General features: G+C 41.7%; 4 protein-coding genes across 4 annotated transcripts; 2 read left to right on the top strand and 2 right to left on the bottom strand.

Annotated features, from left to right (window-relative positions):
• Nucleotides 1-201: 201 nt before the first annotated feature.
• LOC143339219 (stonustoxin subunit beta-like) lies at nt 202-2,868 on the bottom strand. The gene is made up of 3 exons (XM_076760329.1): nt 2,778-2,868; nt 866-2,344; nt 202-740 (listed from the first exon to the last, which is right to left on the bottom strand). Exons 1-3 carry the CDS (start codon nt 2,866-2,868, stop codon nt 202-204), a joined length of 2,109 nt encoding a protein of 702 aa, XP_076616444.1.
• Nucleotides 2,869-5,126: 2,258 nt separating this feature from the next.
• On the top strand, nt 5,127-7,912 carry LOC143339314 (neoverrucotoxin subunit alpha-like). The gene is made up of 3 exons (XM_076760483.1): nt 5,127-5,217; nt 5,689-7,173; nt 7,380-7,912. The coding sequence occupies exons 1-3, from the start codon at nt 5,127-5,129 to the stop codon at nt 7,910-7,912; spliced, it is 2,109 nt and encodes a 702-aa protein (XP_076616598.1).
• Nucleotides 7,913-11,091: 3,179 nt separating this feature from the next.
• Nucleotides 11,092-13,899, bottom strand: LOC143339386 (neoverrucotoxin subunit alpha-like). The gene is made up of 3 exons (XM_076760575.1): nt 13,809-13,899; nt 11,747-13,210; nt 11,092-11,642 (listed from the first exon to the last, which is right to left on the bottom strand). Exons 1-3 carry the CDS (start codon nt 13,897-13,899, stop codon nt 11,092-11,094), a joined length of 2,106 nt encoding a protein of 701 aa, XP_076616690.1.
• A 4,344-nt stretch (nt 13,900-18,243) lies between these two features.
• Nucleotides 18,244-21,053, top strand: LOC143339333 (neoverrucotoxin subunit alpha-like). The gene is made up of 3 exons (XM_076760507.1): nt 18,244-18,334; nt 18,933-20,399; nt 20,503-21,053. Exons 1-3 carry the CDS (start codon nt 18,244-18,246, stop codon nt 21,051-21,053), a joined length of 2,109 nt encoding a protein of 702 aa, XP_076616622.1.
• The last annotated feature ends 28 nt before the right edge of the window (nt 21,054-21,081 follow it).

The following is a 21,081-nucleotide window of genomic DNA, read 5'->3' as shown; positions in this document are numbered from 1 at the left end:
GTCAGATATTACAAAAAAATTAAAGCATACAATCTAACAACATTATCATTGCTAACTCTATCAATATCAATATCACCACCATTTCCTTATATTCTCATACTATAATATACTATAACATACTTTTGATATGTTTTTGGTATGGCATCCCTGGAGAAGGAACCAAAATAAATCACTGTCACCTGTTTAGGATCTGACTACATTTTAAAGAAATCTGATCTGACCGTTCTGGGATGCGCCTGGAAATCCAACCATGGACGCCGGGTAAACAGGCTCATTGAATTTGGTGTGGGAGGTGTGGAGGTGACTCACTTTGTTAAAAGTGACCATGTAGAAGGACAGAGTGCCAGCAGGCCAGTCCAGATACACTCCAAGTCGTTTAAAGCCATGAGAGGACACATGGACAGGTGTCTTTCCATAATTGTGAATGAGAGTGTATCCACCTGGAGGATAATAGTCCAAAATCCAGGACTTATCATTATGTCCAAGTGAGACATCTGATACCCATGTTTTCCTCTTGATTCCTCTATATGTGACACCTGTACGAACATAACCAGACCACTCCATCTCCCAGTAATGGCGCCCGCTCAATCCCTCTTTGCACATCACCTGCTGATACGAGTTGAACCTCTCTGGGATATCAGGATACGACTGCCATTTTCCAGACACAACGCATTTGTTGCCCTCAGAAAGAGTCAGGATCGCGTGTACTGTGTCGGGATCCAGGGTGGGATAACAGTCATCTGATGGAGAGAGCAAGAAATAATCTGTTACCAGTCGCCATCATCACCGCTCACAGTGCACTTACTACTGCAGCTATAGTCATATCTATGCGTTGATGTTACACAATGGAGGACGGATTACTTACACCAGAGCAGATCTCTTCTGTCTTGTATTTTCTCCACAGGAGGAATGTTTGGAGCAGTAAACTCATCAGTGATCAGGATGCCCTCCCTGTAATAGTGGATGCCTGCACCTTCTTGCTTCGCATTTTCCATAGCTGCTACAAGGAAGAGGACAAAGCGGCTGTCCATTTCCTTGGCGAGGTTGCTGAAATGCTGGGCTTTTTCTCTCATCGTGTCTCCTACGTCGTCTGAAGCATACCAGTAGTCTTTTACTGGCGGCCTGAGCTTCTTGGGGTTTACGGTTTTTTCAGGTGAACAAAAGAAGTCAGTTAACACCTTCAGGAAGGGGTCGTCGTCTACCAGACTGGTGAATAAAAAGCACACGGTATGCTTTACTTTTGAATCGAACAGCTCACTGATCATCTGACTCCTACTTGAAACAATCTTGTAATTTGCCCCCTTTATGATATCCATGCAGGACCTAATAACATTGATCTCTTTCTCTTCACATTGCAGCCACTCGTTAAGGCTGTCGATGTTAAACGGGGATCTGAGATTTTCGTCGTAAACTTTCAGGAACGCGCTCTCATCTACCTCTCCACTCCGGAAGGACAGAAGCGTCTTTGCAATGGTCTGTTGGAAGTGTAGCATGTAGTCATTGCACAAGTTCTGGAAATTGTACAGCTTCTTTTTAATCTGTGGAAACAGCTTCACTATGTCGTCTTCAAGAGAATCGTTGCATCTCATGTTCAGTTGCTTCATTGCCTCCATCGTGCTGCGAACCTTTCTAAGCATTAGAGTGCTGCTCTCAGCAGCCAGTTTATTTGCTTGAGAATAAAAATTTGTCAGCGGTACAAGCCATACTGTCACTGGGACAGCATTCTCTTTTCCCATGATTTGTGGAAGTTGTTGGTAAGTTTTAACTGCTTCCTGAAAACTTGTCGGGTTGCTTGAAAGAAAAATGTCGCCATGGAATCTACAGGAGAAGTTGTTGATTACGGCATTTTCAGCATCGGTCAGCTGGACGGTACCTTTCCCTGAAATGTCACATGCGGGAATCTTCCTTATGGCAGCCTCCATGTTGCCTTGGACTTCCTGAATATTGCTAGACTCTAATTTCTGACTGTCAAAGACAAAGAAAGCATTGGCTCCATAAAGGATCCCTATCACTACGTGGGTGGCCTGGATGTTCTTAAATAAATCGGAGTATCCTATGTGCTTGCTTCCAAGAGCAGTCATCAGCTGTTTGAAGTTAGTGGTCACTTTGTACTGAAGCGTCACTCGACTCTGATTCTTGAATTTCTTCGTGTCGTTCAGATATCTGGCAGAGCCTCCGACTTCAATCAGGCCACCAAGGAAACTGGCTTTCAGAGAAGCTTCAACATCGAGCAGAGAAGACTTGCCCTCAATCGAATCAGACGCAGTGATTTCAAAAGCACTGCTGGGCTGAGGGAAATCAAATGTGCTCTGTTCTAGAATGTCATCATCCCACAATGTGAAACCTACAAGGGAACAGAAAAATCATAAATCTCTGAAAGTAGGAAAGACAAAGTGTCGAGAACATTGTTTTGGTAAAGAGTGTCTTAAAAAGCTCAGTTTGAGTGCAGTTTTGCTTGCATAAAACCAGCAAGCAATGGCATGAAATGTCAGCCGTTGAATGGACTACGATGCAGTTTGGTAGAGACATTTATGGTCTTTATGAACTTTGATGATCCTCTGACTTTTCACTTTTACGGTTTACTTCACTAGTGGAGATGTACATCTAATTAGCTGCTAACTTTAGAAAAACTAAATTTAACAGAATGTAAAATAAATGGCTCACCTAAGAATTCAAATCTGTTTCGGCCAGTTGAATTAAAGCTCTTCATCAGCTCAGACAGATACAGCAGGTACCTTCATAGGAAATGACTCAATATAATGTAAGTCAAAACTTACTTGGGATGAGTTTATCTTGCCGAGCATCATACAGCGTCCCCAGGGTGAATGGTCGACCCAAAGCAGGTACCATCAAGATATCTGAAGACATCTCTCCAACCTGGTGGGGAACATCCAGCAACCGAGTCAAAGCAGAACACAAACAGAGAGAGAGGAACAGTTCCTCTTAAAATGGAAAGGCAATCATTTCCTAGTTTTTGCTTTGTTTTTGCAAGTAAAACAAAGCTTTTGTATGTCTGTAAACTCAGTCTGCGCTCACCTGTTCAAGTTGTGCAGAGCAGCTGGGCTTGGTGCAGGACCTCTTCACATCCAACTGGAGCTTCCAGCCTGTTGATCTGTGTTACCTTGATGTTACTTATATCCTGTTGCATGACCCGTCCTACCGACTCGCCTCCCTCTCACCTCCTGTAACCTGCAGGTGTTGCCTTGAGGGCACAAAGACTCTCTCATAGTTGTTTTCCGTATCAGTAACTTTGCATCGCCTGACTGTCCTGTGATGTAATACACGTGAATTTTATATGCAAAGCTTTTGCATATCTGTGTCGGCCAATATTCACATTCACACCTACTTAGCTATTCAAGAACACAGCTCTTCATTTGATTAAAGGCAGACGGTATTAAAATTCTGCGATTAAACAAAACACTCCCAAACAGTTTTGTCTCGAGGTCTAAATTGCATTTCAGAAGAAAACTGAAGTTTTAAACTGCTGAGTAGAAATGCAGGAGAAAAATATTTAGAAATAGAGACAACTGAAGAAATAGAGATGTGAATGCTGGATGTTGAAAAGCTGTGTGAAAGGGATGAAGAATGCAAAATACAAGGTGAGCTGGGAGCTGAACTGCACTGCTGGGTTTAAATTAGATGAAGAAGCAGCTGAAGGAGTGTGAATAGTTGGAAAAGCAGGAAAGAGTAATTACTATGAATGAGACTGAAAAGTTGAATAAGTCTCGACGTGTGATAGATGTGGAACATTATGAGGTCTGAATGTAAAGTCAGGACGTACACATTATCTGTTATATGGGACTCAGCTTTCAAGGATTGAGCAGCTGAAACATCATCATGTAGAAGAAACAATAAGTTCGCGTACGTTCACAAACGTCAGCCCGTCTGAAAAGTCATTCAAGTTCAGAGAAAAAATAAAATGATTTTCCATTCAAAGTAAAAACAAATGTTACACTGGTTTTCATGGAGGTGTGTGTTTTTGGGGGCAGGAGGGAGTTCATCATGTGACATAACTCCACATGATGAACTCTCATGAGGCTAACTATGTAAAAAAATTTAGTTAGAAAATTGATTGATTTTACTAAGGTATTAAATGTGCTGGATCGGTCTTTGAATATGATACCTGTGTGTGTGTGTGTGTGTGTGTGTGTGTGTGTGTGTGTGTGTGTGTGTGTGTGTGCATCTATTTGTACTTGCAACATAGTGAGGAAACATTTTCTTCATGTTCCTCACATTGTGGCTGCCTGAGGATTAAGACTTGGTTTTAAGGGTTATGGTTAGGCCTAGGATTATGTATTTAGTCCTGATGGTTAAGGTTAGTGTAAGGGGCTAGGGAGTTCATTATGTCAATGAGGGTCCTCGCAAGGATAGAAGTCTTTTATAATAGTGTGACAATGACAATCTTTAGACTAATTCTCACTAATTTTCCACTCAAGAACATCCTCAAATTACTGAACATTGTTTAAGTTATATCACTGGAATATGTTGACACAACGAGGGTTTGCATATCTGATTATCTTCAGTATCAGTCAGAGGTAAATCCACCACATAAAGCTGACTGCAGCCCACTGAATTGTCATAACGACTATTACTTTGTGGTAATTACACAACATGTAAACAGAAGCCTCAGTAGTGACCACTTTATGTTATCTAGTGTTTTGACATGCACAACAGCAGACTCTTCTAGACCTGCTTGTGACTACAACATGATGGAAAATAGAGAGAGCGTAATTATGAAAATGTGTAATATGAACTCATTACTGGCCAGTCATGCAAAAGCTTTGGATGCAAAATCTTGCAAAAATGTGTCGCACACAGCAACTAACGAGCTGATGCAAATGTATTAATGCACGCACTCCTTGAAACTTGCACGCAGACATCAGAATCAAGCAGAAATATCAGAGGTGTACAGGGGGAGGAGTCACAAGGAGGAGAGTCTGACAGGATATAAGTACTCTGAAAATCACACACCATCAGACTGGAAGCTCCAGTTGATGCCAAGAGGATCACCTGACCTGCACAACTCCACCAGGTGAGACCCACTCTTTCACTCTGAACTCAGACTGCACTCCTTAAAGGTTTGTCGTCACTGTAATGTGTTGAATTTGTCTTCAAAGCTTGCAGACATGTCTTCAGATACCTTGATAATGGCGGCTCTGGGTCGACCTTTCAGCCTTGGGATGCTGTACGACGCTCGTGGAGAGAAACTGATCCCAGGTAAAGCATTAAGTCAGATACTGTAGAAGAGAAGGACTGTGTTCATTCCAGCAGAGCACTGTAGGTACACTTGCATGAACTGCTTTTTGTTGTGTAAAGTGTCGTCTGCAGTGGAGATCAAATCAGTTTTTCAGTTTTGGTGAAAGGAGGCACAGTTAGAAGTGGTATAGTTAGGTTTTCCTGCAGCCACAATACTTGATGTCAGCGCCCACTGACCATCTTGTTTGTCTCTCATGCAGTATTCAAACTAATTTACTTAAGAAGCACAGATGATCTCTTTCAGATACAGGTTATTGATAGATTAAGTAGAAGTTCACGCAGAATTCAGCACTGTACCTCTCATTCATGTTAATGTTAAAGTTGTCTCACAGATCTCTAAACCGCCATGATTTAAGTTGTCACCATAATGTTTTCACACAGTGGTGTTTTTGGTCTTAACAGCTTTATCAGATGGCTTTTATATTTCTGCAGGTTTCTCATTGTTTAGTGACGAAATTCTTCAACAGTATGCATCAAGCAACCCTCAACGCAGCAGTGAATTCCAAATAACTGCCTCTGACTCCATTGAAGCCAAGTCTTCTGTGATGGATATTGAAGCTTCCGTGGGAGTCAGTTTACTGGGTGGACTGATTGAAATTGCAGGATCTGCCAAATACCTCAATGATACAAAGAAATACCAGAATCAGAGCAGAGTTGCACTCAAGTACAAAGCTACCACGACTTACAAACAATTCACGGCTCCTCCTGGAACTGTGAAGGTGGAACACTCAGCCCTCACTGAAAAGGGCCTGGCAACACATGTAGTCACAGGCATCCTTTACGGGGCAAGTGCTTTCTTTGTGTTTGACAGTAAAAAGTTAGAGGATGAAAACCTTCAAGAGATCGAGGGTAGAATGGAAGCCATGATAAAGAAGATTCCTCTTATTAGTATTGAAGGGTCATGTTCTATCGAACTGACGGATGAAGAAAAATCCCTGGCCACAAATCTTTCCTGCAAGTTTCATGGAGACTTCGTTCTTGATAGCCTCCCTACAACCTTTGAAGATGCAGTAAGGACCTACCAAGAACTTCCACAACTTCTTGGAGAAGATGGGGCGGACGCCATTCCAGTGAAGGTCTGGCTGGTGCCCTTAAGCAAATTTTCTTCTGAAACTGACCTGCTGGTCCGTGAAATCAGTATTTCTAGAGTGAGAAATATTCAAAACAACCTAGAGGAATTATATCAGTTGAGGAGGAGATGCAATGAAGCCATAGATGACAAAATTGTAAGACAATTTCCATTGCTTCATGACAGGATTAGCATTTTCCAGGATCTGTTTCAGGATTATATTCTTACTCTGCAACAAACAATTAGGAAGAAACTTCCACTGATTCGGGGAGGTATAGAAGATGAAAGATCATTAGAGGAGATAACTGCAAGCAGGGCCAGGTCACCATTCAGCAATGACAACGTGAGCATGTGGCTGGATGTCATACAGACAGAAATCAGTGTGTTAAAGGCCTGCGTTGGCGTGATGGAGGGAGCAAGGATAAAATTTGTTTCAGATCTGACAGAGTTAGATAGAGAGGTTCTTTCTGCACATGTAAAACATGCCCTGTGCTTTGTTTTCACCTCCCTGGGATGCAACGATCCCTACCTTAAAATGTGGTCCGACTTTTTGGACTCGTCTAATCCGGAAATCACTCAGGATGTTGCGCCATCTAGTGAAGACCTGTGGTGTTTCTCCACTCGTGCCATAATCAGAATGAAACAGAAAGCCCAAGCTTTCAGTGAGTTTGCCAACAACCTGAAGAACAGCAGGAATGTCAGTTTCCTTGTAGCAGCCTTCGCAAATGAGAAATACCAAGGATCAAGCATCTACTACTACCAGGAGGGCAGACTGGTTACTGAGGACTTCACATTTCCTCGCATGCCTTCTGTGGAGGATGTCAAAGACAGACGGGACTTACTCTGGTGTGAGTAGTTATCTCTACATTGATTCGCATTAAATTAAATCTTGGGTGAATTAAAAAGTGATTAGTAAAGTATTGTGTTTCTCAAAAATAATAGGAGGATAAATATGACTATAATAATCATGTTATGAGGTCCTGCTTTCACAAAATGTAATTTCAGTGGTGACGAGGATGACTGGTAACAGGTTGTGTCTTGGTCTTTCCATCAGATGCCTGCGACCTCACCTTTGAGCCAAACTCAGCAAACTACTACCTCACTCTTTCCAACGACAACAGAAACGTGGAGTCTGGAAAACGGCAGGGGTATCGCAATCACCCAGAGAGGTTCGACTGCCTGCAGCAGGTGTTCTGCAGAGAGAGGCTGACTGGGCGTCATTACTGGGAGGTGGAGTGGATTGGATACGTTCGTGCAGGCGTTTCATATGTAGCAACTGGGAGGAAAGGGACATCCCAAGATTCTATCATTGGACAGAATTGGAGCTCCTGGGCTTTAGACCACGACCCAGGAAAAGGATACAGCGCTAAACATGATAACACAAACGACAGTGTCACCGTTTCCTCTCCTGGCTTTAAACGCCTTGGAGTGTATCTCGACTGGCGCACTGGCACTCTGTCCTATTACATGGTCTCCTCCAATGAAGTGCACCATATTTACACCTTTCACTGCAAATTCACTGAGCCCGTTTATGCGGCCTTCCGTCTTGGGGCTGATCGAGACCACGGACAGGTCAGATTGCTTTGAAATACACACCTCCCGACACAGCAAAGCTCTTGGAGTCCATACCTTTTGCCACAGCTATAAAGTTCTTGAAATCAGTTACTTTTAAGAGCTAGATAGCATAAGCTACTTGTTGGAGGTAAAAATATTTGCGAATACTGATCTACATAACACAGTTGGTTACCAAAATTAGTACTTTTGAATCCTATTTTGCAGTTTATGGTAAATTAAGTCCACATTGGGGTTTTTGTTGGTCCCGTCCCACCATCAAAATTTAAAAAAATTCAGAATCAGGATTATTTATAGGTCTAAATTTCATTTTGGGTAAGTGAATATACCAATGATTTATATGGTCAAATATAGACTGGGCAGTATTTTCTTGGCACTTCGCAAAATCTAAAACTGCCATTGTTACTGATGCATGTTAATATACTCATTACTTTGTTGATTGTGCTTAAACAGACTTTGTCATAACATCAAAAAGTGTCCCATGGAGCGACAGTGTTCTACACCACAGTATACTTCTCTTATTCTAATACTTAAAAATACTTTTGTTGTTTTCTTTTGACATCTATCTACCTGCAAATTACTGCAATTAAGCATTTTAAATCATTCTTTCTTTTCTTTTTAAGATGCAATATGTGGGATTTTAGTTGTGCTTTCTAATTGTAAGGACCTTATCAAAGCTGATTATATTTAAGATATCACAGTAGGCATAGTTGGATATTTTTGTTCCTTTATTGATTAAGTACTTGTTTTTCTTTGCATTTAGCAACTATCACGGGGTTCTATGTTTCAGGGGAAAGTAACCAAAAATGTACTTTTACGCTTTCAAAACACAAAATATCTTTCTTTCTTTAAAGTGTTCTTTCTTTTAAGTGTTATGTTCCACTAAGGAAACCTCTGGTGGTCCCTATTTTTCTAGAAGAAGCTGGGGACAGCCAGGGTTCTTGGATCAGTGTGGATGGCGACATCCTGTTTCGCTCTGTTTCAGCATCAACTGTGACTCCTGTTGGATAAGTTCGTTGTTTTATTCAGTCAAGAAATGAATAAATTGGAGACCTGAGCTGAACATTTTGTGGTGTGTTACTTCCTCAATGCTGATGCTTGATTTAGCACCATCAGGGAAACGTGGAACCCAACTCCAGTGGACTGAACATTTGCTACCAGGTCCCATAGAGACAATACAAGTTGGCTAAAGAATCATCATACAACTTCTTATGACAGCATCTTTTCAGCAAAAAACACATTTCTTTATGCTCAAGTGACAAAGACCTCAATAATGATTATGATTCCACCTGGAGCAAACAAGTCAGGTGATGTTTATAGAGCCACAAAGTCCACAAAGGGAAGAGGTCAGGGTCGATGGACAGGTCAACAAAAGGCCATTGACACTGGTTTCTTATGACCATGATCACTGCCTGCTAACAAGCATGTGGTCATTATTGCAACCACAGTGAAGCTCCCCCAACTTTAACAAAGCAGTCATTTTACCCAAACCAAGATATAACTTAGTTATAACTTATAACTGAGTGTTATAAATCACCTTTAGGAGGGTACATGCAGAGAGGAGAGTGAAGAATAAAGAGAAAAACCACACAATAAATTGAAATAAGATAGATATGCACAGCGCAATTAGTCAGTGTGGATGATGTTTTTATGTATATCAGTATATTTGTCAAAAATTAATTAGAAATACTCCTTATTAAAGTGGGACAGTGATCAATGTAATAGCACAGAAACAATATAGAGTGATATGTATGTATTAATGATTCAGCAGGTGTTGAAATAACATGAACGAGAAGTAACATCTAGTGAAGTAACATCTGCTAACGTTAGCAAGCTGGGTGAACTAGCTTCACCTTTAGGAGTGGGAAACAAACTTTACTGCAAAATGGGGTGGCCCAAACGTTGAATGATGTTAAAATATAGTGATGATTTATGATTATTATGGTTTGTGATAAAGATGAGGGAATCAGTATCATTGTAGTGTTGTATGCATTGAAATGTGCCGGTATATCATAAACGATAAACCTTATAATACTAAATAAATAAAGAGGGACACAGCGGTGAACTCAGATCTCCACTTTATTGAAAGTTCTGCTAAAGAAGCAAGTGAACATATCCAACAGGTGTTTCACTGTCAAACACATCTGTCATTGTTTCAGGTCCACAAACATCATCTGTGTGCTGAACATCCAACAAAACGGTGTTAACAGTGGCTCTCTCCTCAGAACAGGAATTACAGACTGAGTCATTCATCAATCATTACTTAAACCCAGGTCAGGGTTAAGGTACAGACTTGAGAAAAACAAATAAGATTCCTCTTATATTCTGAAAAGATAACTTTTGAAAATACCACCCAAAGAAGAACTTTAGCCACCTTATGTCCCAAAATAATCAACACCATAAATTCAACAAAACCAGTTCATCTTTTGTTACATGAGCAACGAGTTTCTATTTCAGCCAACTAGTGTTGACGTGAAATTATGTATTGATATAAGCTCGATATGTTGAAGTGTCAAGAATTAGAACAGAGAGTTACAATTGAAAAAATACCCCATGCACCAAACAATGACAGTTTAAAGTGATTGTGAAGCTGTGAAGCACGAACCAGGTTGAAAAGAATGCTGTGCATGAAATCACCATTAACTAATACAGAGGAAAGGTTTTTAAGTTCATTAAATCATCAAAAGTCATTAAAAAGATGGGCACTGAACCTCAGGTCGGCTCCGATCAAACAGAACTAAATTAGTCTTTTATAAATGCTACACGAAGAAAAGAAAAAGAAAATGCCAAATTAAACAAGATGCACTTTAGCTACTCCATGTCCTAAAATGATCAGCGTGACAATTTCAACATTGTTACATGAACTTTGAGTTTGTGCATCAATATAAGTTCTGTATCTTTAGGTTTCAGAAATTAGAGCCGTGAAAACTGATTGTGAATCTGTGAAGCACAAACCACTTTGAGAACAAGGCTGTGCACAGAATCAACATGAACTAATACACAGGAAATTCTGCAGAGTCACTTGATTACACCACCACCTATCTTGGTCCCTCTGGGCTTGAATACATTTCTTTCTTTATTTGGGAAGGGTACATGTTCAAGCTAAACTGGGGTGTTAAGTTTTTCTTTGAACTTTGAATATAATCACAGATCCCTGTTAACAGATCAAGACTCTAAGGTCTTTGTCGTCGCTCTTAATCAATTGGACACAGGTGAACATAATTGTTGTTGTTTGAAGCCCACAAACCTGGGTAAACAGGCTCATTGAAATTGTGGGAAAAGCCGAACAGGTAGCTCAGTGTGTTAGAGGAGACTCTGTAGAAGGACAGAGTGCCACCAGACCAGTCCAGATACACCCCAATTCGTCTGACACCAGTAGAGGGTATCGCCACTTCCCATTTCTTCTTATTATAATATGACTTAAGTTTGGATTCATCTGATCTTTTGCCAAAACTAAATGATACAGGATTATTCCCTAGCTCAGCCAGATCACCCTTTCCTTGTCTTTCAACCCCCTTGTATCCAGCAATCACGTAAACAGAATCATTGGAGGTATTACTCCACTCTATCTCCCAGTAATGGCGCCCAGTTAACCCCTCTTTGCACAACACCTGAGGGTGCTGGTCAAACCTCTCTGGGTGATCAGGATATGACTGTCGTGAACCACGCGTTGCCTTCTTGTTGTCGTCAGACAGTATGAGGTTGTAGTTCACAGTGTTTGGGTCCAGGTTGAGATCAGTGGCATCTGAAGGAGAGACCAAAACAAGACGTGATATTAATCATTCTGATGGTCAAACAGGTCATTTGTACAATATGTTTTTGACTCAAAAAAGGATGGAAAATGCTTACACCAGATCACGTCGTTGATCTGTGAGATCTCCTCTACAGGGGGGACGTCAGGCTTCCTAAAGTCATCAGTGACCATCATGCCCTTGTAGTAATGATAGATGGTTGCTCCTGTGTGCCTCTTATTATCAAAGGATGCTACCAGGAAGCGGAATTTGCGATTGTTCTTCAGGGCTTCAGCAAGATCATGGACAATTTTAGCTTTTTCTCTCATTTTGGTGATCACATCGCTTGAGTAGTACCACATGTCTTCTTTGGCACTTCCTTTATTAGTTGAATCCAAGTAGCTGGCCATGGCATCAAGGCCGGGGTCAGCAGTCCCCAGAGAGGTGAAGACGAAGCACAGACCATGATCTACACCTGGAGCAAGGACCTCCTTGTCCAGCTCTGACGCACTTTGGACGATTGTTATTCCCTCCATGGTGTTGACGCAGGACCTGATGATGTTGATTTGTCTCTCTTTTAGATCCAGCCACTTGCTCAGTTCGTCATGACTGAAAGGTGACTTGTCTCTCTGGTCAAGGACTTGTTCCACTGAGCTCTCCTTCTCTTTACCTTCACGGATGAGGGGAAATTTCTTTGCCATGGTCTGCTGCAGGTTGTACTCATATTCATCACACAATTTTTCAAATTTGCTCAATTCGTCTTGAATCTCTGGAAAATTCTTCACCACTTTGTCGACCAGACAATCATGGCATCTCATTCCCATTTCCCTCAAATCTTGCAGAGCAGCCTTGGCCTTCCTCACCAGTCCAACGCTGATGTCTCCTGTCAGCCCAGAAGCTTCAGGGGCAAAAACTTTTATTGGCATCAGCCAGACCTTCAGTGGAACACTGCTGTCTCCGTTTTCTCCCAGTAGCTTTGGGAGGTCTACATAGGTCTTCACTGCATCTTGAAATGTTGCAGGGTTGCTTTCAAGAATGAAGTCTCCGTAGTATTTGCAGGAGAATTTGTCAGTCAGGGCTTTCTCCTCTTCAGTGAGCTTGATGTCAACTTTCCCCGAAATAGAGAAAGAGGGGATCTTCTTTATCACAGCTTCCATGCTGCCCTGCATGTCCTCAACACTGGTGTTTTCTAGCTTCTCACTGTCAAACACAAAGAAGGCATTTGCCCCATAAACGATGCCTGTGACCACATGTGTTGCCAAGCCCTTCATGATGACATCCTTCTGTTGGGTGTTCATGGTTTGAAGGTCAATCACTGACAGCTCTTTGAAGTTGGTGGTAGCGTTGTACTGGCACGTCACTCTGCTCTGATTCTGGAATTGTTTCTTATCATTCAGATACTTGGCAGATCCTGAAACCTCAATCAGTCCACCCATGAAACTGGCCTCCAGAGAAGCACCAACATCCAGCAGAGAAGACCTGGATTCAATGGTGTCAGATGCAGTGATTTGAAAAGAACTGAAGGGCTTAGTGACTTCACTTGTCTTCTGTTGCAGAGTGTCATCATCCCACAATCTCAAACCTACAGAAATTGGAAACCATCAATCATCTATTAAAGCAGGCCAATACTTTCATTAATACCCATAATCATTTAGATTTTTTGCATGTTGCAGCTTCTTTTCTAGACAGCAGCTAATATATTTATTGCTTCATTCATTTGACATCAACCTGTTGCTCAATTTGCTGTGAGCTGGAATGACATACAGACATGAAACTTAATGTATAACGACGTGCAAATGCTTCACAAGAAATACAACCACCATCACAATCATGCTGCGTAATTAACAGCAAAAAGTGAAAACTTTCCAAAGCTGCCACAGCCACACCATGAATCCTGTTCTGGCCTCTGCCCTGAAGTGGCTGTACTGTTTGCTCTGTGTGTGTTCATGCATGAGAGCCAGAGAACGCAGGAGGATCATCAGAATATATCAGCCATCAATACATCAGCATCTCTAAAATGATTAACTATCAACTGGTCAGCATTTACAAATGCTTTTTATGCCGCGTACGAATGTTAAATAGGTGAGATCATTCAATGTTGTGGCTTTGTGAGAGCTGTGACAGGCAGATACATCTAGAAATACATTTCTAATGAGAGTGTAGTCTGAGACCAGACTTACCTGGGATCAGTTCGTCTCTCCGAGCGTCATAGAGCATTCCCAGGGTGAACGGTCGACCCAGGGCAGCAACTTTCATGCTATTTGATTCCATTTCTTCAACCTGAGGAGAAAAGTCGATTAAGTGACCACACAGCCTTCAGTATTGCGTCTACATGGTCTAAAGCAGCAGGTGTTGACAGTCAGAAAAACTGGGAGTCAACTCTCCTCCTTCACACAAACAGATGGAAAGACAAAGGTCAGAGACAGAAAGACTGATGTTTCCCTGGAAACACTAGTCTGACATTGATACTTTAACACAGACTGGAGGTCAGTAAGAGTCTAAGCATATATCGGTCTTTGTCTCCCTCTGCCTCTGCGCCCACTTTGTCCTCACCTGGTGAAGTTGTGGAGATCAGCTGAGTTGTGTGTCAGTCTTCTTGACTTCCAGCTGCAGCAGCGGTGGTCTGATGCTCTGGTCTGCTCCAGGATTGCTTATATCCTGTCAGATCCTCTCCTCTTCTGACTCCTCCCATGACATGCCTCCAGACACGACAACAGGCATTTCTTAATGTAACAGGCCCCAACCTGTTCTAATGACTGAAGTGAAATGACATGAGGAAAACATCTTCGCTCTGGCTGTTATTGCATAACAGTAACTCCATAGATTCTGCAGAAAGGCGTCTATGCATTTAACACATAGATGCCAATAAAGAAGACATGCCGCAGGGGAAACATGATGAAAGAGCTTGCCATGATCACAGCATCTCTGTGTTCCAAACATCTGTCTTGCCTCCATCATTTCAGCAGTTTTTAATTAAATGGTGAAACCACAGACAGGTTTTACATGTATGATATAACAGTACAGACGAGACTTCGCAGATGAGGATCAACTTATTGAACAGAAACAATTTTACTCAGATCATCAGGTTCATAACAACTGAAGTTGTTTTCAATACATAAATGCACTTGGATCCAAATGATGTGAAATTATTTACTGTTTAATCGTGAGAATTTGGGATTCCCTATTTGACAGATGCTGAAAAAAATACAAACCTGATGAAATCCACAGCGTTCGCTTCCAGTGACTTTAGAGCGGTTGCTGAAGTTATAATACAGCAAAGGTTTCCAAAAGAAAAGAAGACAAACCCACTGAGAAATATGATTAGAAGGATCGACCATGAACGCAGCATTTCTGTCCAGACAGAAAGAGAGCGAGAGAGAGAGACTTATAATTCAAAGGAAGAACCTTAGTGTGCTCTGATAAGCAGTAAAGAGAGGCCAGAAACATTTACATGATCAGATTTGTTCATGTTTGTAAAGATTCATGCTGAACAAGCTGCCGAACACCTACCAAGACCGGAGAAAGCAGCTTTACAATAATAAAGTCTGGACAAATCAAAGGCATCAGTTATGATTTCAGCGTCATGTTGTGATAAAATAGGTTGGATTTAGCAGTATTACTGAGATGAACAGTTAAGGGTTTGGAGTCATGACCATTTAAATGGACCATGTACTGACTTATATTCTATTCAGACTTTTAACATAAATGTACTTTATGTCATCTGATAGTTGTCAAGGTGGGTTTACGCAATGAAAACTACTTCAACGTTTATTAAACTCAGTGACCGGAGTAAAAGTATTTCTGTTGAGTACAAAGATGCTTGTCTCTGTACTCTTAAATCATAGTTGCACTACCTATTTGTGGTTTTACTGTTTCATGAAGAAGTGTCAAAGCCCTGGAACCCAGTCAAGAGTACGTCGAACAGTAATCCCACGATCATGGCGCGGTCATAGTTCCCAGCTGCTTAATCTTAATTTCTGTTGGAAAGCTTTGATGTAACTGTCAATGTAAATGTTATTGGAAGTGAACGATTCTGTTGCTATGTGTATATGCAAAACCTGTTTGCGGCTTTAGTATTTAATTAAAATCTGCAGAACCATGAAAACTTATTCAAGCTTTTGGAGCACAAAAATGCCGCGAGAGGAACGATCCTTCGTAAAACCCTCGAGGTGTGTCTTCATTCCTGTTGGAAAATTTCTGCTAACCACTGCACTTTTAAAGCCATGGGAAAATAACAGTGCGCACTTTGTTTAGTGGATAAGTGGATTCTGAGAGTGGAGGACTCGAGTCGCAAAGTTGAGAGAGTTCATATGGTTGTCTTCGTTGTTCTGACTGATTTAGCCTCTTGGGGTAACGATTGAGGGCTTCCAGCATCTTCCATCATTGTTTACAGCCCAATGAGCAACTTGATTAGATTAGATTTAGAGTTATTTATTTAGATGAATTAAGTGGATATTGTTGTCGCATATATCAAGTAGGATGTCACCAATTCTCCAGTTTAAACGGTGCATAATTTCACATTACTTCAATCCTTCAGGAGCTTATTACACTGGCTGTATTCCTATTTTCTTATTGACGACTGACCAGAGCACTGACTAGTGGTTTAAATTGTGGACTACTTTGCGGTTCTCGTCGAGCTTTATATTCACCAGAGCTTTGCAGTCCTGTTAACTATTTTTTTCACAATAGAGATCGAGGACTGATTTCCTGATAGCGGCCATACATTTTGGAGAATACCTCATTGCTATCAGGGAGTATTAAAACCTTTTTTTTCCCAAATGCTGAAAGCAACCTGTTTTTCAAACAGTGTTCTCACAAAAAGTGACAGAAAACGTCAAAAACCAATTTTAAGATGACCTGAACAGTGACAAGTCAAAGATTTTGATATCGGAAGCAATCTGGTGTCTGTTTGTAGTCAGAGTAGTGTTGACCAATCATGTCTGAGCGGGTTTTAGTTGCATTCAGGTAAATAATCCATGTGGAGAGCAACAGAGTCCAAATACATTTGTCCAAATGTCAAATGTAATCCTGGAACCCCTCAGCTATTGTGTTTACCTATTTATTATGTTGTTTTTTTTTGTATTCATATGTAGATACCTGTTTATAGAGACTGGGTTAAGTCAAGCCAAGTTTGTGATGAGATTGAACATCACTTTGCTTATTGGACCGTAATCAGTGCTGGAAGATGAAGTCTTCACCTGGATATCCATTATCAGGTAATCCACCGGACACACTGGAAGCCCCCAAACATTACCTCCAGAGGCTAAATCATTATCAAACAAAGACAAACATATACCGTTAATCCTCAAACAAAGTGGCTTTACATCATGTTAGAGTCCAGACTTTATTATTGTAAAGCTGCTTTCTCCGGTCTTGGTAGGTGTTCGGCAGCTTGTTCAGCATGAATCTTTACAAACATGAACAAATCTGATCATGTAAATGTTTCTGGCCTCTCTTTACTGCTTATCAGAGCACACTAAGGTTCTTCCTTTGAATTATAAGTCTCTCTCTCTCGCTCTCTTTCTGTCTGGACAGAAATGCTGCGTTCATGGTCGATCCTTCTAATCATATTTCTCAGTGGGTTTGTCTTCTTTTCTTTTGGAAACCTTTGCTGTATTATAACTTCAGCAACCGCTCTAAAGTCACTGGAAGCGAACGCTGTGGATTTCATCAGGTTTGTATTTTTTTCAGCATCTGTCAAATAGGGAATCCCAAATTCTCACGATTAAACAGTAAATAATTTCACATCATTTGGATCCAAGTGCATTTATGTATTGAAAACAACTTCAGTTGTTATGAACCTGATGATCTGAGTAAAATTGTTTCTGTTCAATAAGTTGATCCTCATCTGCGAAGTCTCGTCTGTACTGTTATATCATACATGTAAAACCTGTCTGTGGTTTCACCATTTAATTAAAAACTGCTGAAATGATGGAGGCAAGACAGATGTTTGGAACACAGAGATGCTGTGATCATGGCAAGCTCTTTCATCATGTTTCCCCTGCGGCATGTCTTCTTTATTGGCATCTATGTGTTAAATGCATAGACGCCTTTCTGCAGAATCTATGGAGTTACTGTTATGCAATAACAGCCAGAGCGAAGATGTTTTCCTCATGTCATTTCACTTCAGTCATTAGAACAGGTTGGGGCCTGTTACATTAAGAAATGCCTGTTGTCGTGTCTGGAGGCATGTCATGGGAGGAGTCAGAAGAGGAGAGGATCTGACAGGATATAAGCAATCCTGGAGCAGACCAGAGCATCAGACCACCGCTGCTGCAGCTGGAAGTCAAGAAGACTGACACACAACTCAGCTGATCTCCACAACTTCACCAGGTGAGGACAAAGTGGGCGCAGAGGCAGAGGGAGACAAAGACCGATATATGCTTAGACTCTTACTGACCTCCAGTCTGTGTTAAAGTATCAATGTCAGACTAGTGTTTCCAGGGAAACATCAGTCTTTCTGTCTCTGACCTTTGTCTTTCCATCTGTTTGTGTGAAGGAGGAGAGTTGACTCCCAGTTTTTCTGACTGTCAACACCTGCTGCTTTAGACCATGTAGACGCAATACTGAAGGCTGTGTGGTCACTTAATCGACTTTTCTCCTCAGGTTGAAGAAATGGAATCAAATAGCATGAAAGTTGCTGCCCTGGGTCGACCGTTCACCCTGGGAATGCTCTATGACGCTCGGAGAGACGAACTGATCCCAGGTAAGTCTGGTCTCAGACTACACTCTCATTAGAAATGTATTTCTAGATGTATCTGCCTGTCACAGCTCTCACAAAGCCACAACATTGAATGATCTCACCTATTTAACATTCGTACGCGGCATAAAAAGCATTTGTAAATGCTGACCAGTTGATAGTTAATCATTTTACAGATGCTGATGTAGTGATGGCTGATATATTCTGATGATCCTCCTGCGTTCTCTGGCTCTCATGCATGAACACACACAGAGCAAACAGTACAGCCACTTCAGGGCAGAGGCCAGGACAGGATTCATGGTGTGGCTGTGGCAGCTTTGGAAAGTTTTCACTTTTTGCTGTTAATTACGCAGCATGATTGTGATGGTGGTTGTATTTCTTGTGAAGCATTTGCACGTCGTTATACATTAAGTTTCATGTCTGTATGTCATTCCAGCTCACAGCAAATTGAGCAACAGGTTGATGTCAAATGAATGAAGCAATAAATATATTAGCTGCTGTCTAGAAAAGAAGCTGCAACATGCAAAAAATCTAAATGATTATGGGTATTAATGAAAGTATTGGCCTGCTTTAATAGATGATTGATGGTTTCCAATTTCTGTAGGTTTGAGATTGTGGGATGATGACACTCTGCAACAGAAGACAAGTGAAGTCACTAAGCCCTTCAGTTCTTTTCAAATCACTGCATCTGACACCATTGAATCCAGGTCTTCTCTGCTGGATGTTGGTGCTTCTCTGGAGGCCAGTTTCATGGGTGGACTGATTGAGGTTTCAGGATCTGCCAAGTATCTGAATGATAAGAAACAATTCCAGAATCAGAGCAGAGTGACGTGCCAGTACAACGCTACCACCAACTTCAAAGAGCTGTCAGTGATTGACCTTCAAACCATGAACACCCAACAGAAGGAGCTCATCAAGAAGGGCTTGGCAACACATGTGGTCACAGGCATCGTTTATGGGGCAAATGCCATCTTTGTGTTTGACAGTGAGAAGCTAGAAAACACCAGTGTTGAGGACATGCAGGGCAGCATGGAAGCTGTGATAAAGAAGATCCCCTCTTTCTCTATTTCGGGGAAAGTTGACATCAAGCTCACTGAAGAGGAGAAAGCCCTGACTGACAAATTCTCCTGCAAATTCTACGGAGACTTCATTCTTGAAAGCAACCCTGCAACATTTCAAGATGCAGTGAAGACCTATGTAGACCTCCCAAAGCTACTGGGAGAAAACGGAGACAGCAGTGTTCCACTGAAGGTCTGGCTGATGCCAATAAAAGTTTTTGCCCCTGAAGCTTCTGGGCTGACAGGAGACATCAGCATTGGACTGGTGAGGAAGGCCAAGGCTGCTCTGCAAGATTTGAGGGAAATGGGAATGAGATGCCATGATTGTCTGGTCGACAAAGTGGTGAAGAATTTTCCAGAGATTCAAGATGAACTGAGCAAATTCGAAAAATTGTGTGATGACTATGAGTACAACCTCCAGCAGACCATGGCAAAGAAATTTCCCCTCATCCGTGAAGGTAAAGAGAAGGAGAGCTCAGTGGAACAAGTCCTTGACCAGAGAGACAAGTCACCTTTCAGTCATGACGAACTGAGCAAGTGGCTGGATCTAAAAGAGAGACAAATCAACATCATCAGGTCCTGCGTCAACACCATGGAGGGAATAACAATCGTCCAAAGTCAGTCAGAGCTGGACAAGGAGGTCCTTGCTCCAGGTGTAGATCATGCTCTGTGCTTCGTCTTCACCTCTCTGGGGACTGCTGACCCCGGCCTTGATGCCATGGCCAGCTACTTGGATTCAACTAATAAAGGAAGTGCCAAAGAAGACATGTGGTACTACTTAGGCGGTGTGATCACCAAAATGAGAGAAAAAGCCAAAATTGTCCATGATCTTGCTGAAGCCCTGAAGAACAATCGCAGATTCCGCTTCCTGGTAGCATCCTTTGATAATAAGAAGCACGCAGGAGCAACCATCTATCATTACAAGGAGGGCATTCTGGTCACTGATGACTTTATAAAGCCTGACCCTCCCCTCATTGTAGAGAATATCAGATACAGCGACGATCTGATCTGGTGTAAGCATTTCCCATCTTTTTTGAGTCAAAAACATATTGTACAAATGACCTGTTTGACCATCAGAATGATTAATATCACGTCTTGTTTTGGTCTCTCCTTCAGATGCCACTGATCTCAACCTGGACCCAAACACTGCGAACTACAACCTCATACTGTCTGACGGAAACAAGAAGGCAATGCGTGGTTCACGACAGTCATATCCTGATCACCCAGAGAGGTTTGACCAGCACCCTCAGGTGTTGTGCAAAGAGGGGTTAACTGGGCGCCATTACTGGGAGATAGAGTGGAGTAATACTTCCGATGATTCTGTTTACGCGGGTGTTGCATACAAGGGAATTAAAAGAAAAGGTAATGGCGCAGCGGCTGGGATAGGCAGTAACACCATATCAATGAGTTTGGGCAAAAGAACAGATGAATCCAAAGTTAAGGCATGGCATAATGGTAAGATATGGGAAGGGCCGACATCCACTACTGGTTTCAGAAGAGTTGGGATCTATCTGGACTGGTCTAGTGGTACTCTGTCCTTCTACAGAGTCTCCTCTAACGTTCTGATGCACGTGCACACCTTTCACAACACGCTCACCGAGCCTGTTTACCCAGGTTTTTGGGCTTCAAAAGACAACAATTTTGTTCACCTGCGTCCAATTGAATAAGAGCAACGACAAAGACCTTAGAGTCTTG

Source organism: Chaetodon auriga, chromosome 20, assembly GCF_051107435.1.
Source record: "Chaetodon auriga isolate fChaAug3 chromosome 20, fChaAug3.hap1, whole genome shotgun sequence".
Lineage (NCBI taxonomy): Eukaryota > Metazoa > Chordata > Actinopteri > Chaetodontiformes > Chaetodontidae > Chaetodon > Chaetodon auriga.
This window is presented reverse-complemented; position numbering and strand designations above follow the sequence as displayed.

Excerpts from the sequence above, each read along its gene's own strand:
- LOC143339219 (XM_076760329.1), bottom strand. The coding sequence starts at position 2,868 with ATGTCTTCAGATATCTTGATGGTACCTGCTTTGGGTCGACCATTCACC. Across the intron at positions 2,345-2,777 it reads GCAAGATAAACTCATCCCAA|GTTTCACATTGTGGGATGAT; the intron begins GTAAGTTTTGAC and ends GTTCCCTTGTAG. Across the intron at positions 741-865 it reads CAGAAGAGATCTGCTCTGGT|ATGACTGTTATCCCACCCTG; the intron begins GTAAGTAATCCG and ends TCTCTCCATCAG.
- LOC143339314 (XM_076760483.1), top strand. The coding sequence starts at position 5,127 with ATGTCTTCAGATACCTTGATAATGGCGGCTCTGGGTCGACCTTTCAGC. Across the intron at positions 5,218-5,688 it reads TGGAGAGAAACTGATCCCAG|GTTTCTCATTGTTTAGTGAC; the intron begins GTAAAGCATTAA and ends ATATTTCTGCAG. Across the intron at positions 7,174-7,379 it reads CAGACGGGACTTACTCTGGT|ATGCCTGCGACCTCACCTTT; the intron begins GTGAGTAGTTAT and ends TCTTTCCATCAG.
- LOC143339386 (XM_076760575.1), bottom strand. The coding sequence starts at position 13,899 with ATGGAATCAAATAGCATGAAAGTTGCTGCCCTGGGTCGACCGTTCACC. Across the intron at positions 13,211-13,808 it reads GAGAGACGAACTGATCCCAG|GTTTGAGATTGTGGGATGAT; the intron begins GTAAGTCTGGTC and ends CAATTTCTGTAG. Across the intron at positions 11,643-11,746 it reads GATCAACGACGTGATCTGGT|ATGCCACTGATCTCAACCTG; the intron begins GTAAGCATTTTC and ends TCTCTCCTTCAG.
- LOC143339333 (XM_076760507.1), top strand. The coding sequence starts at position 18,244 with ATGGAATCAAATAGCATGAAAGTTGCTGCCCTGGGTCGACCGTTCACC. Across the intron at positions 18,335-18,932 it reads GAGAGACGAACTGATCCCAG|GTTTGAGATTGTGGGATGAT; the intron begins GTAAGTCTGGTC and ends CAATTTCTGTAG. Across the intron at positions 20,400-20,502 it reads CAGCGACGATCTGATCTGGT|ATGCCACTGATCTCAACCTG; the intron begins GTAAGCATTTCC and ends TCTCTCCTTCAG.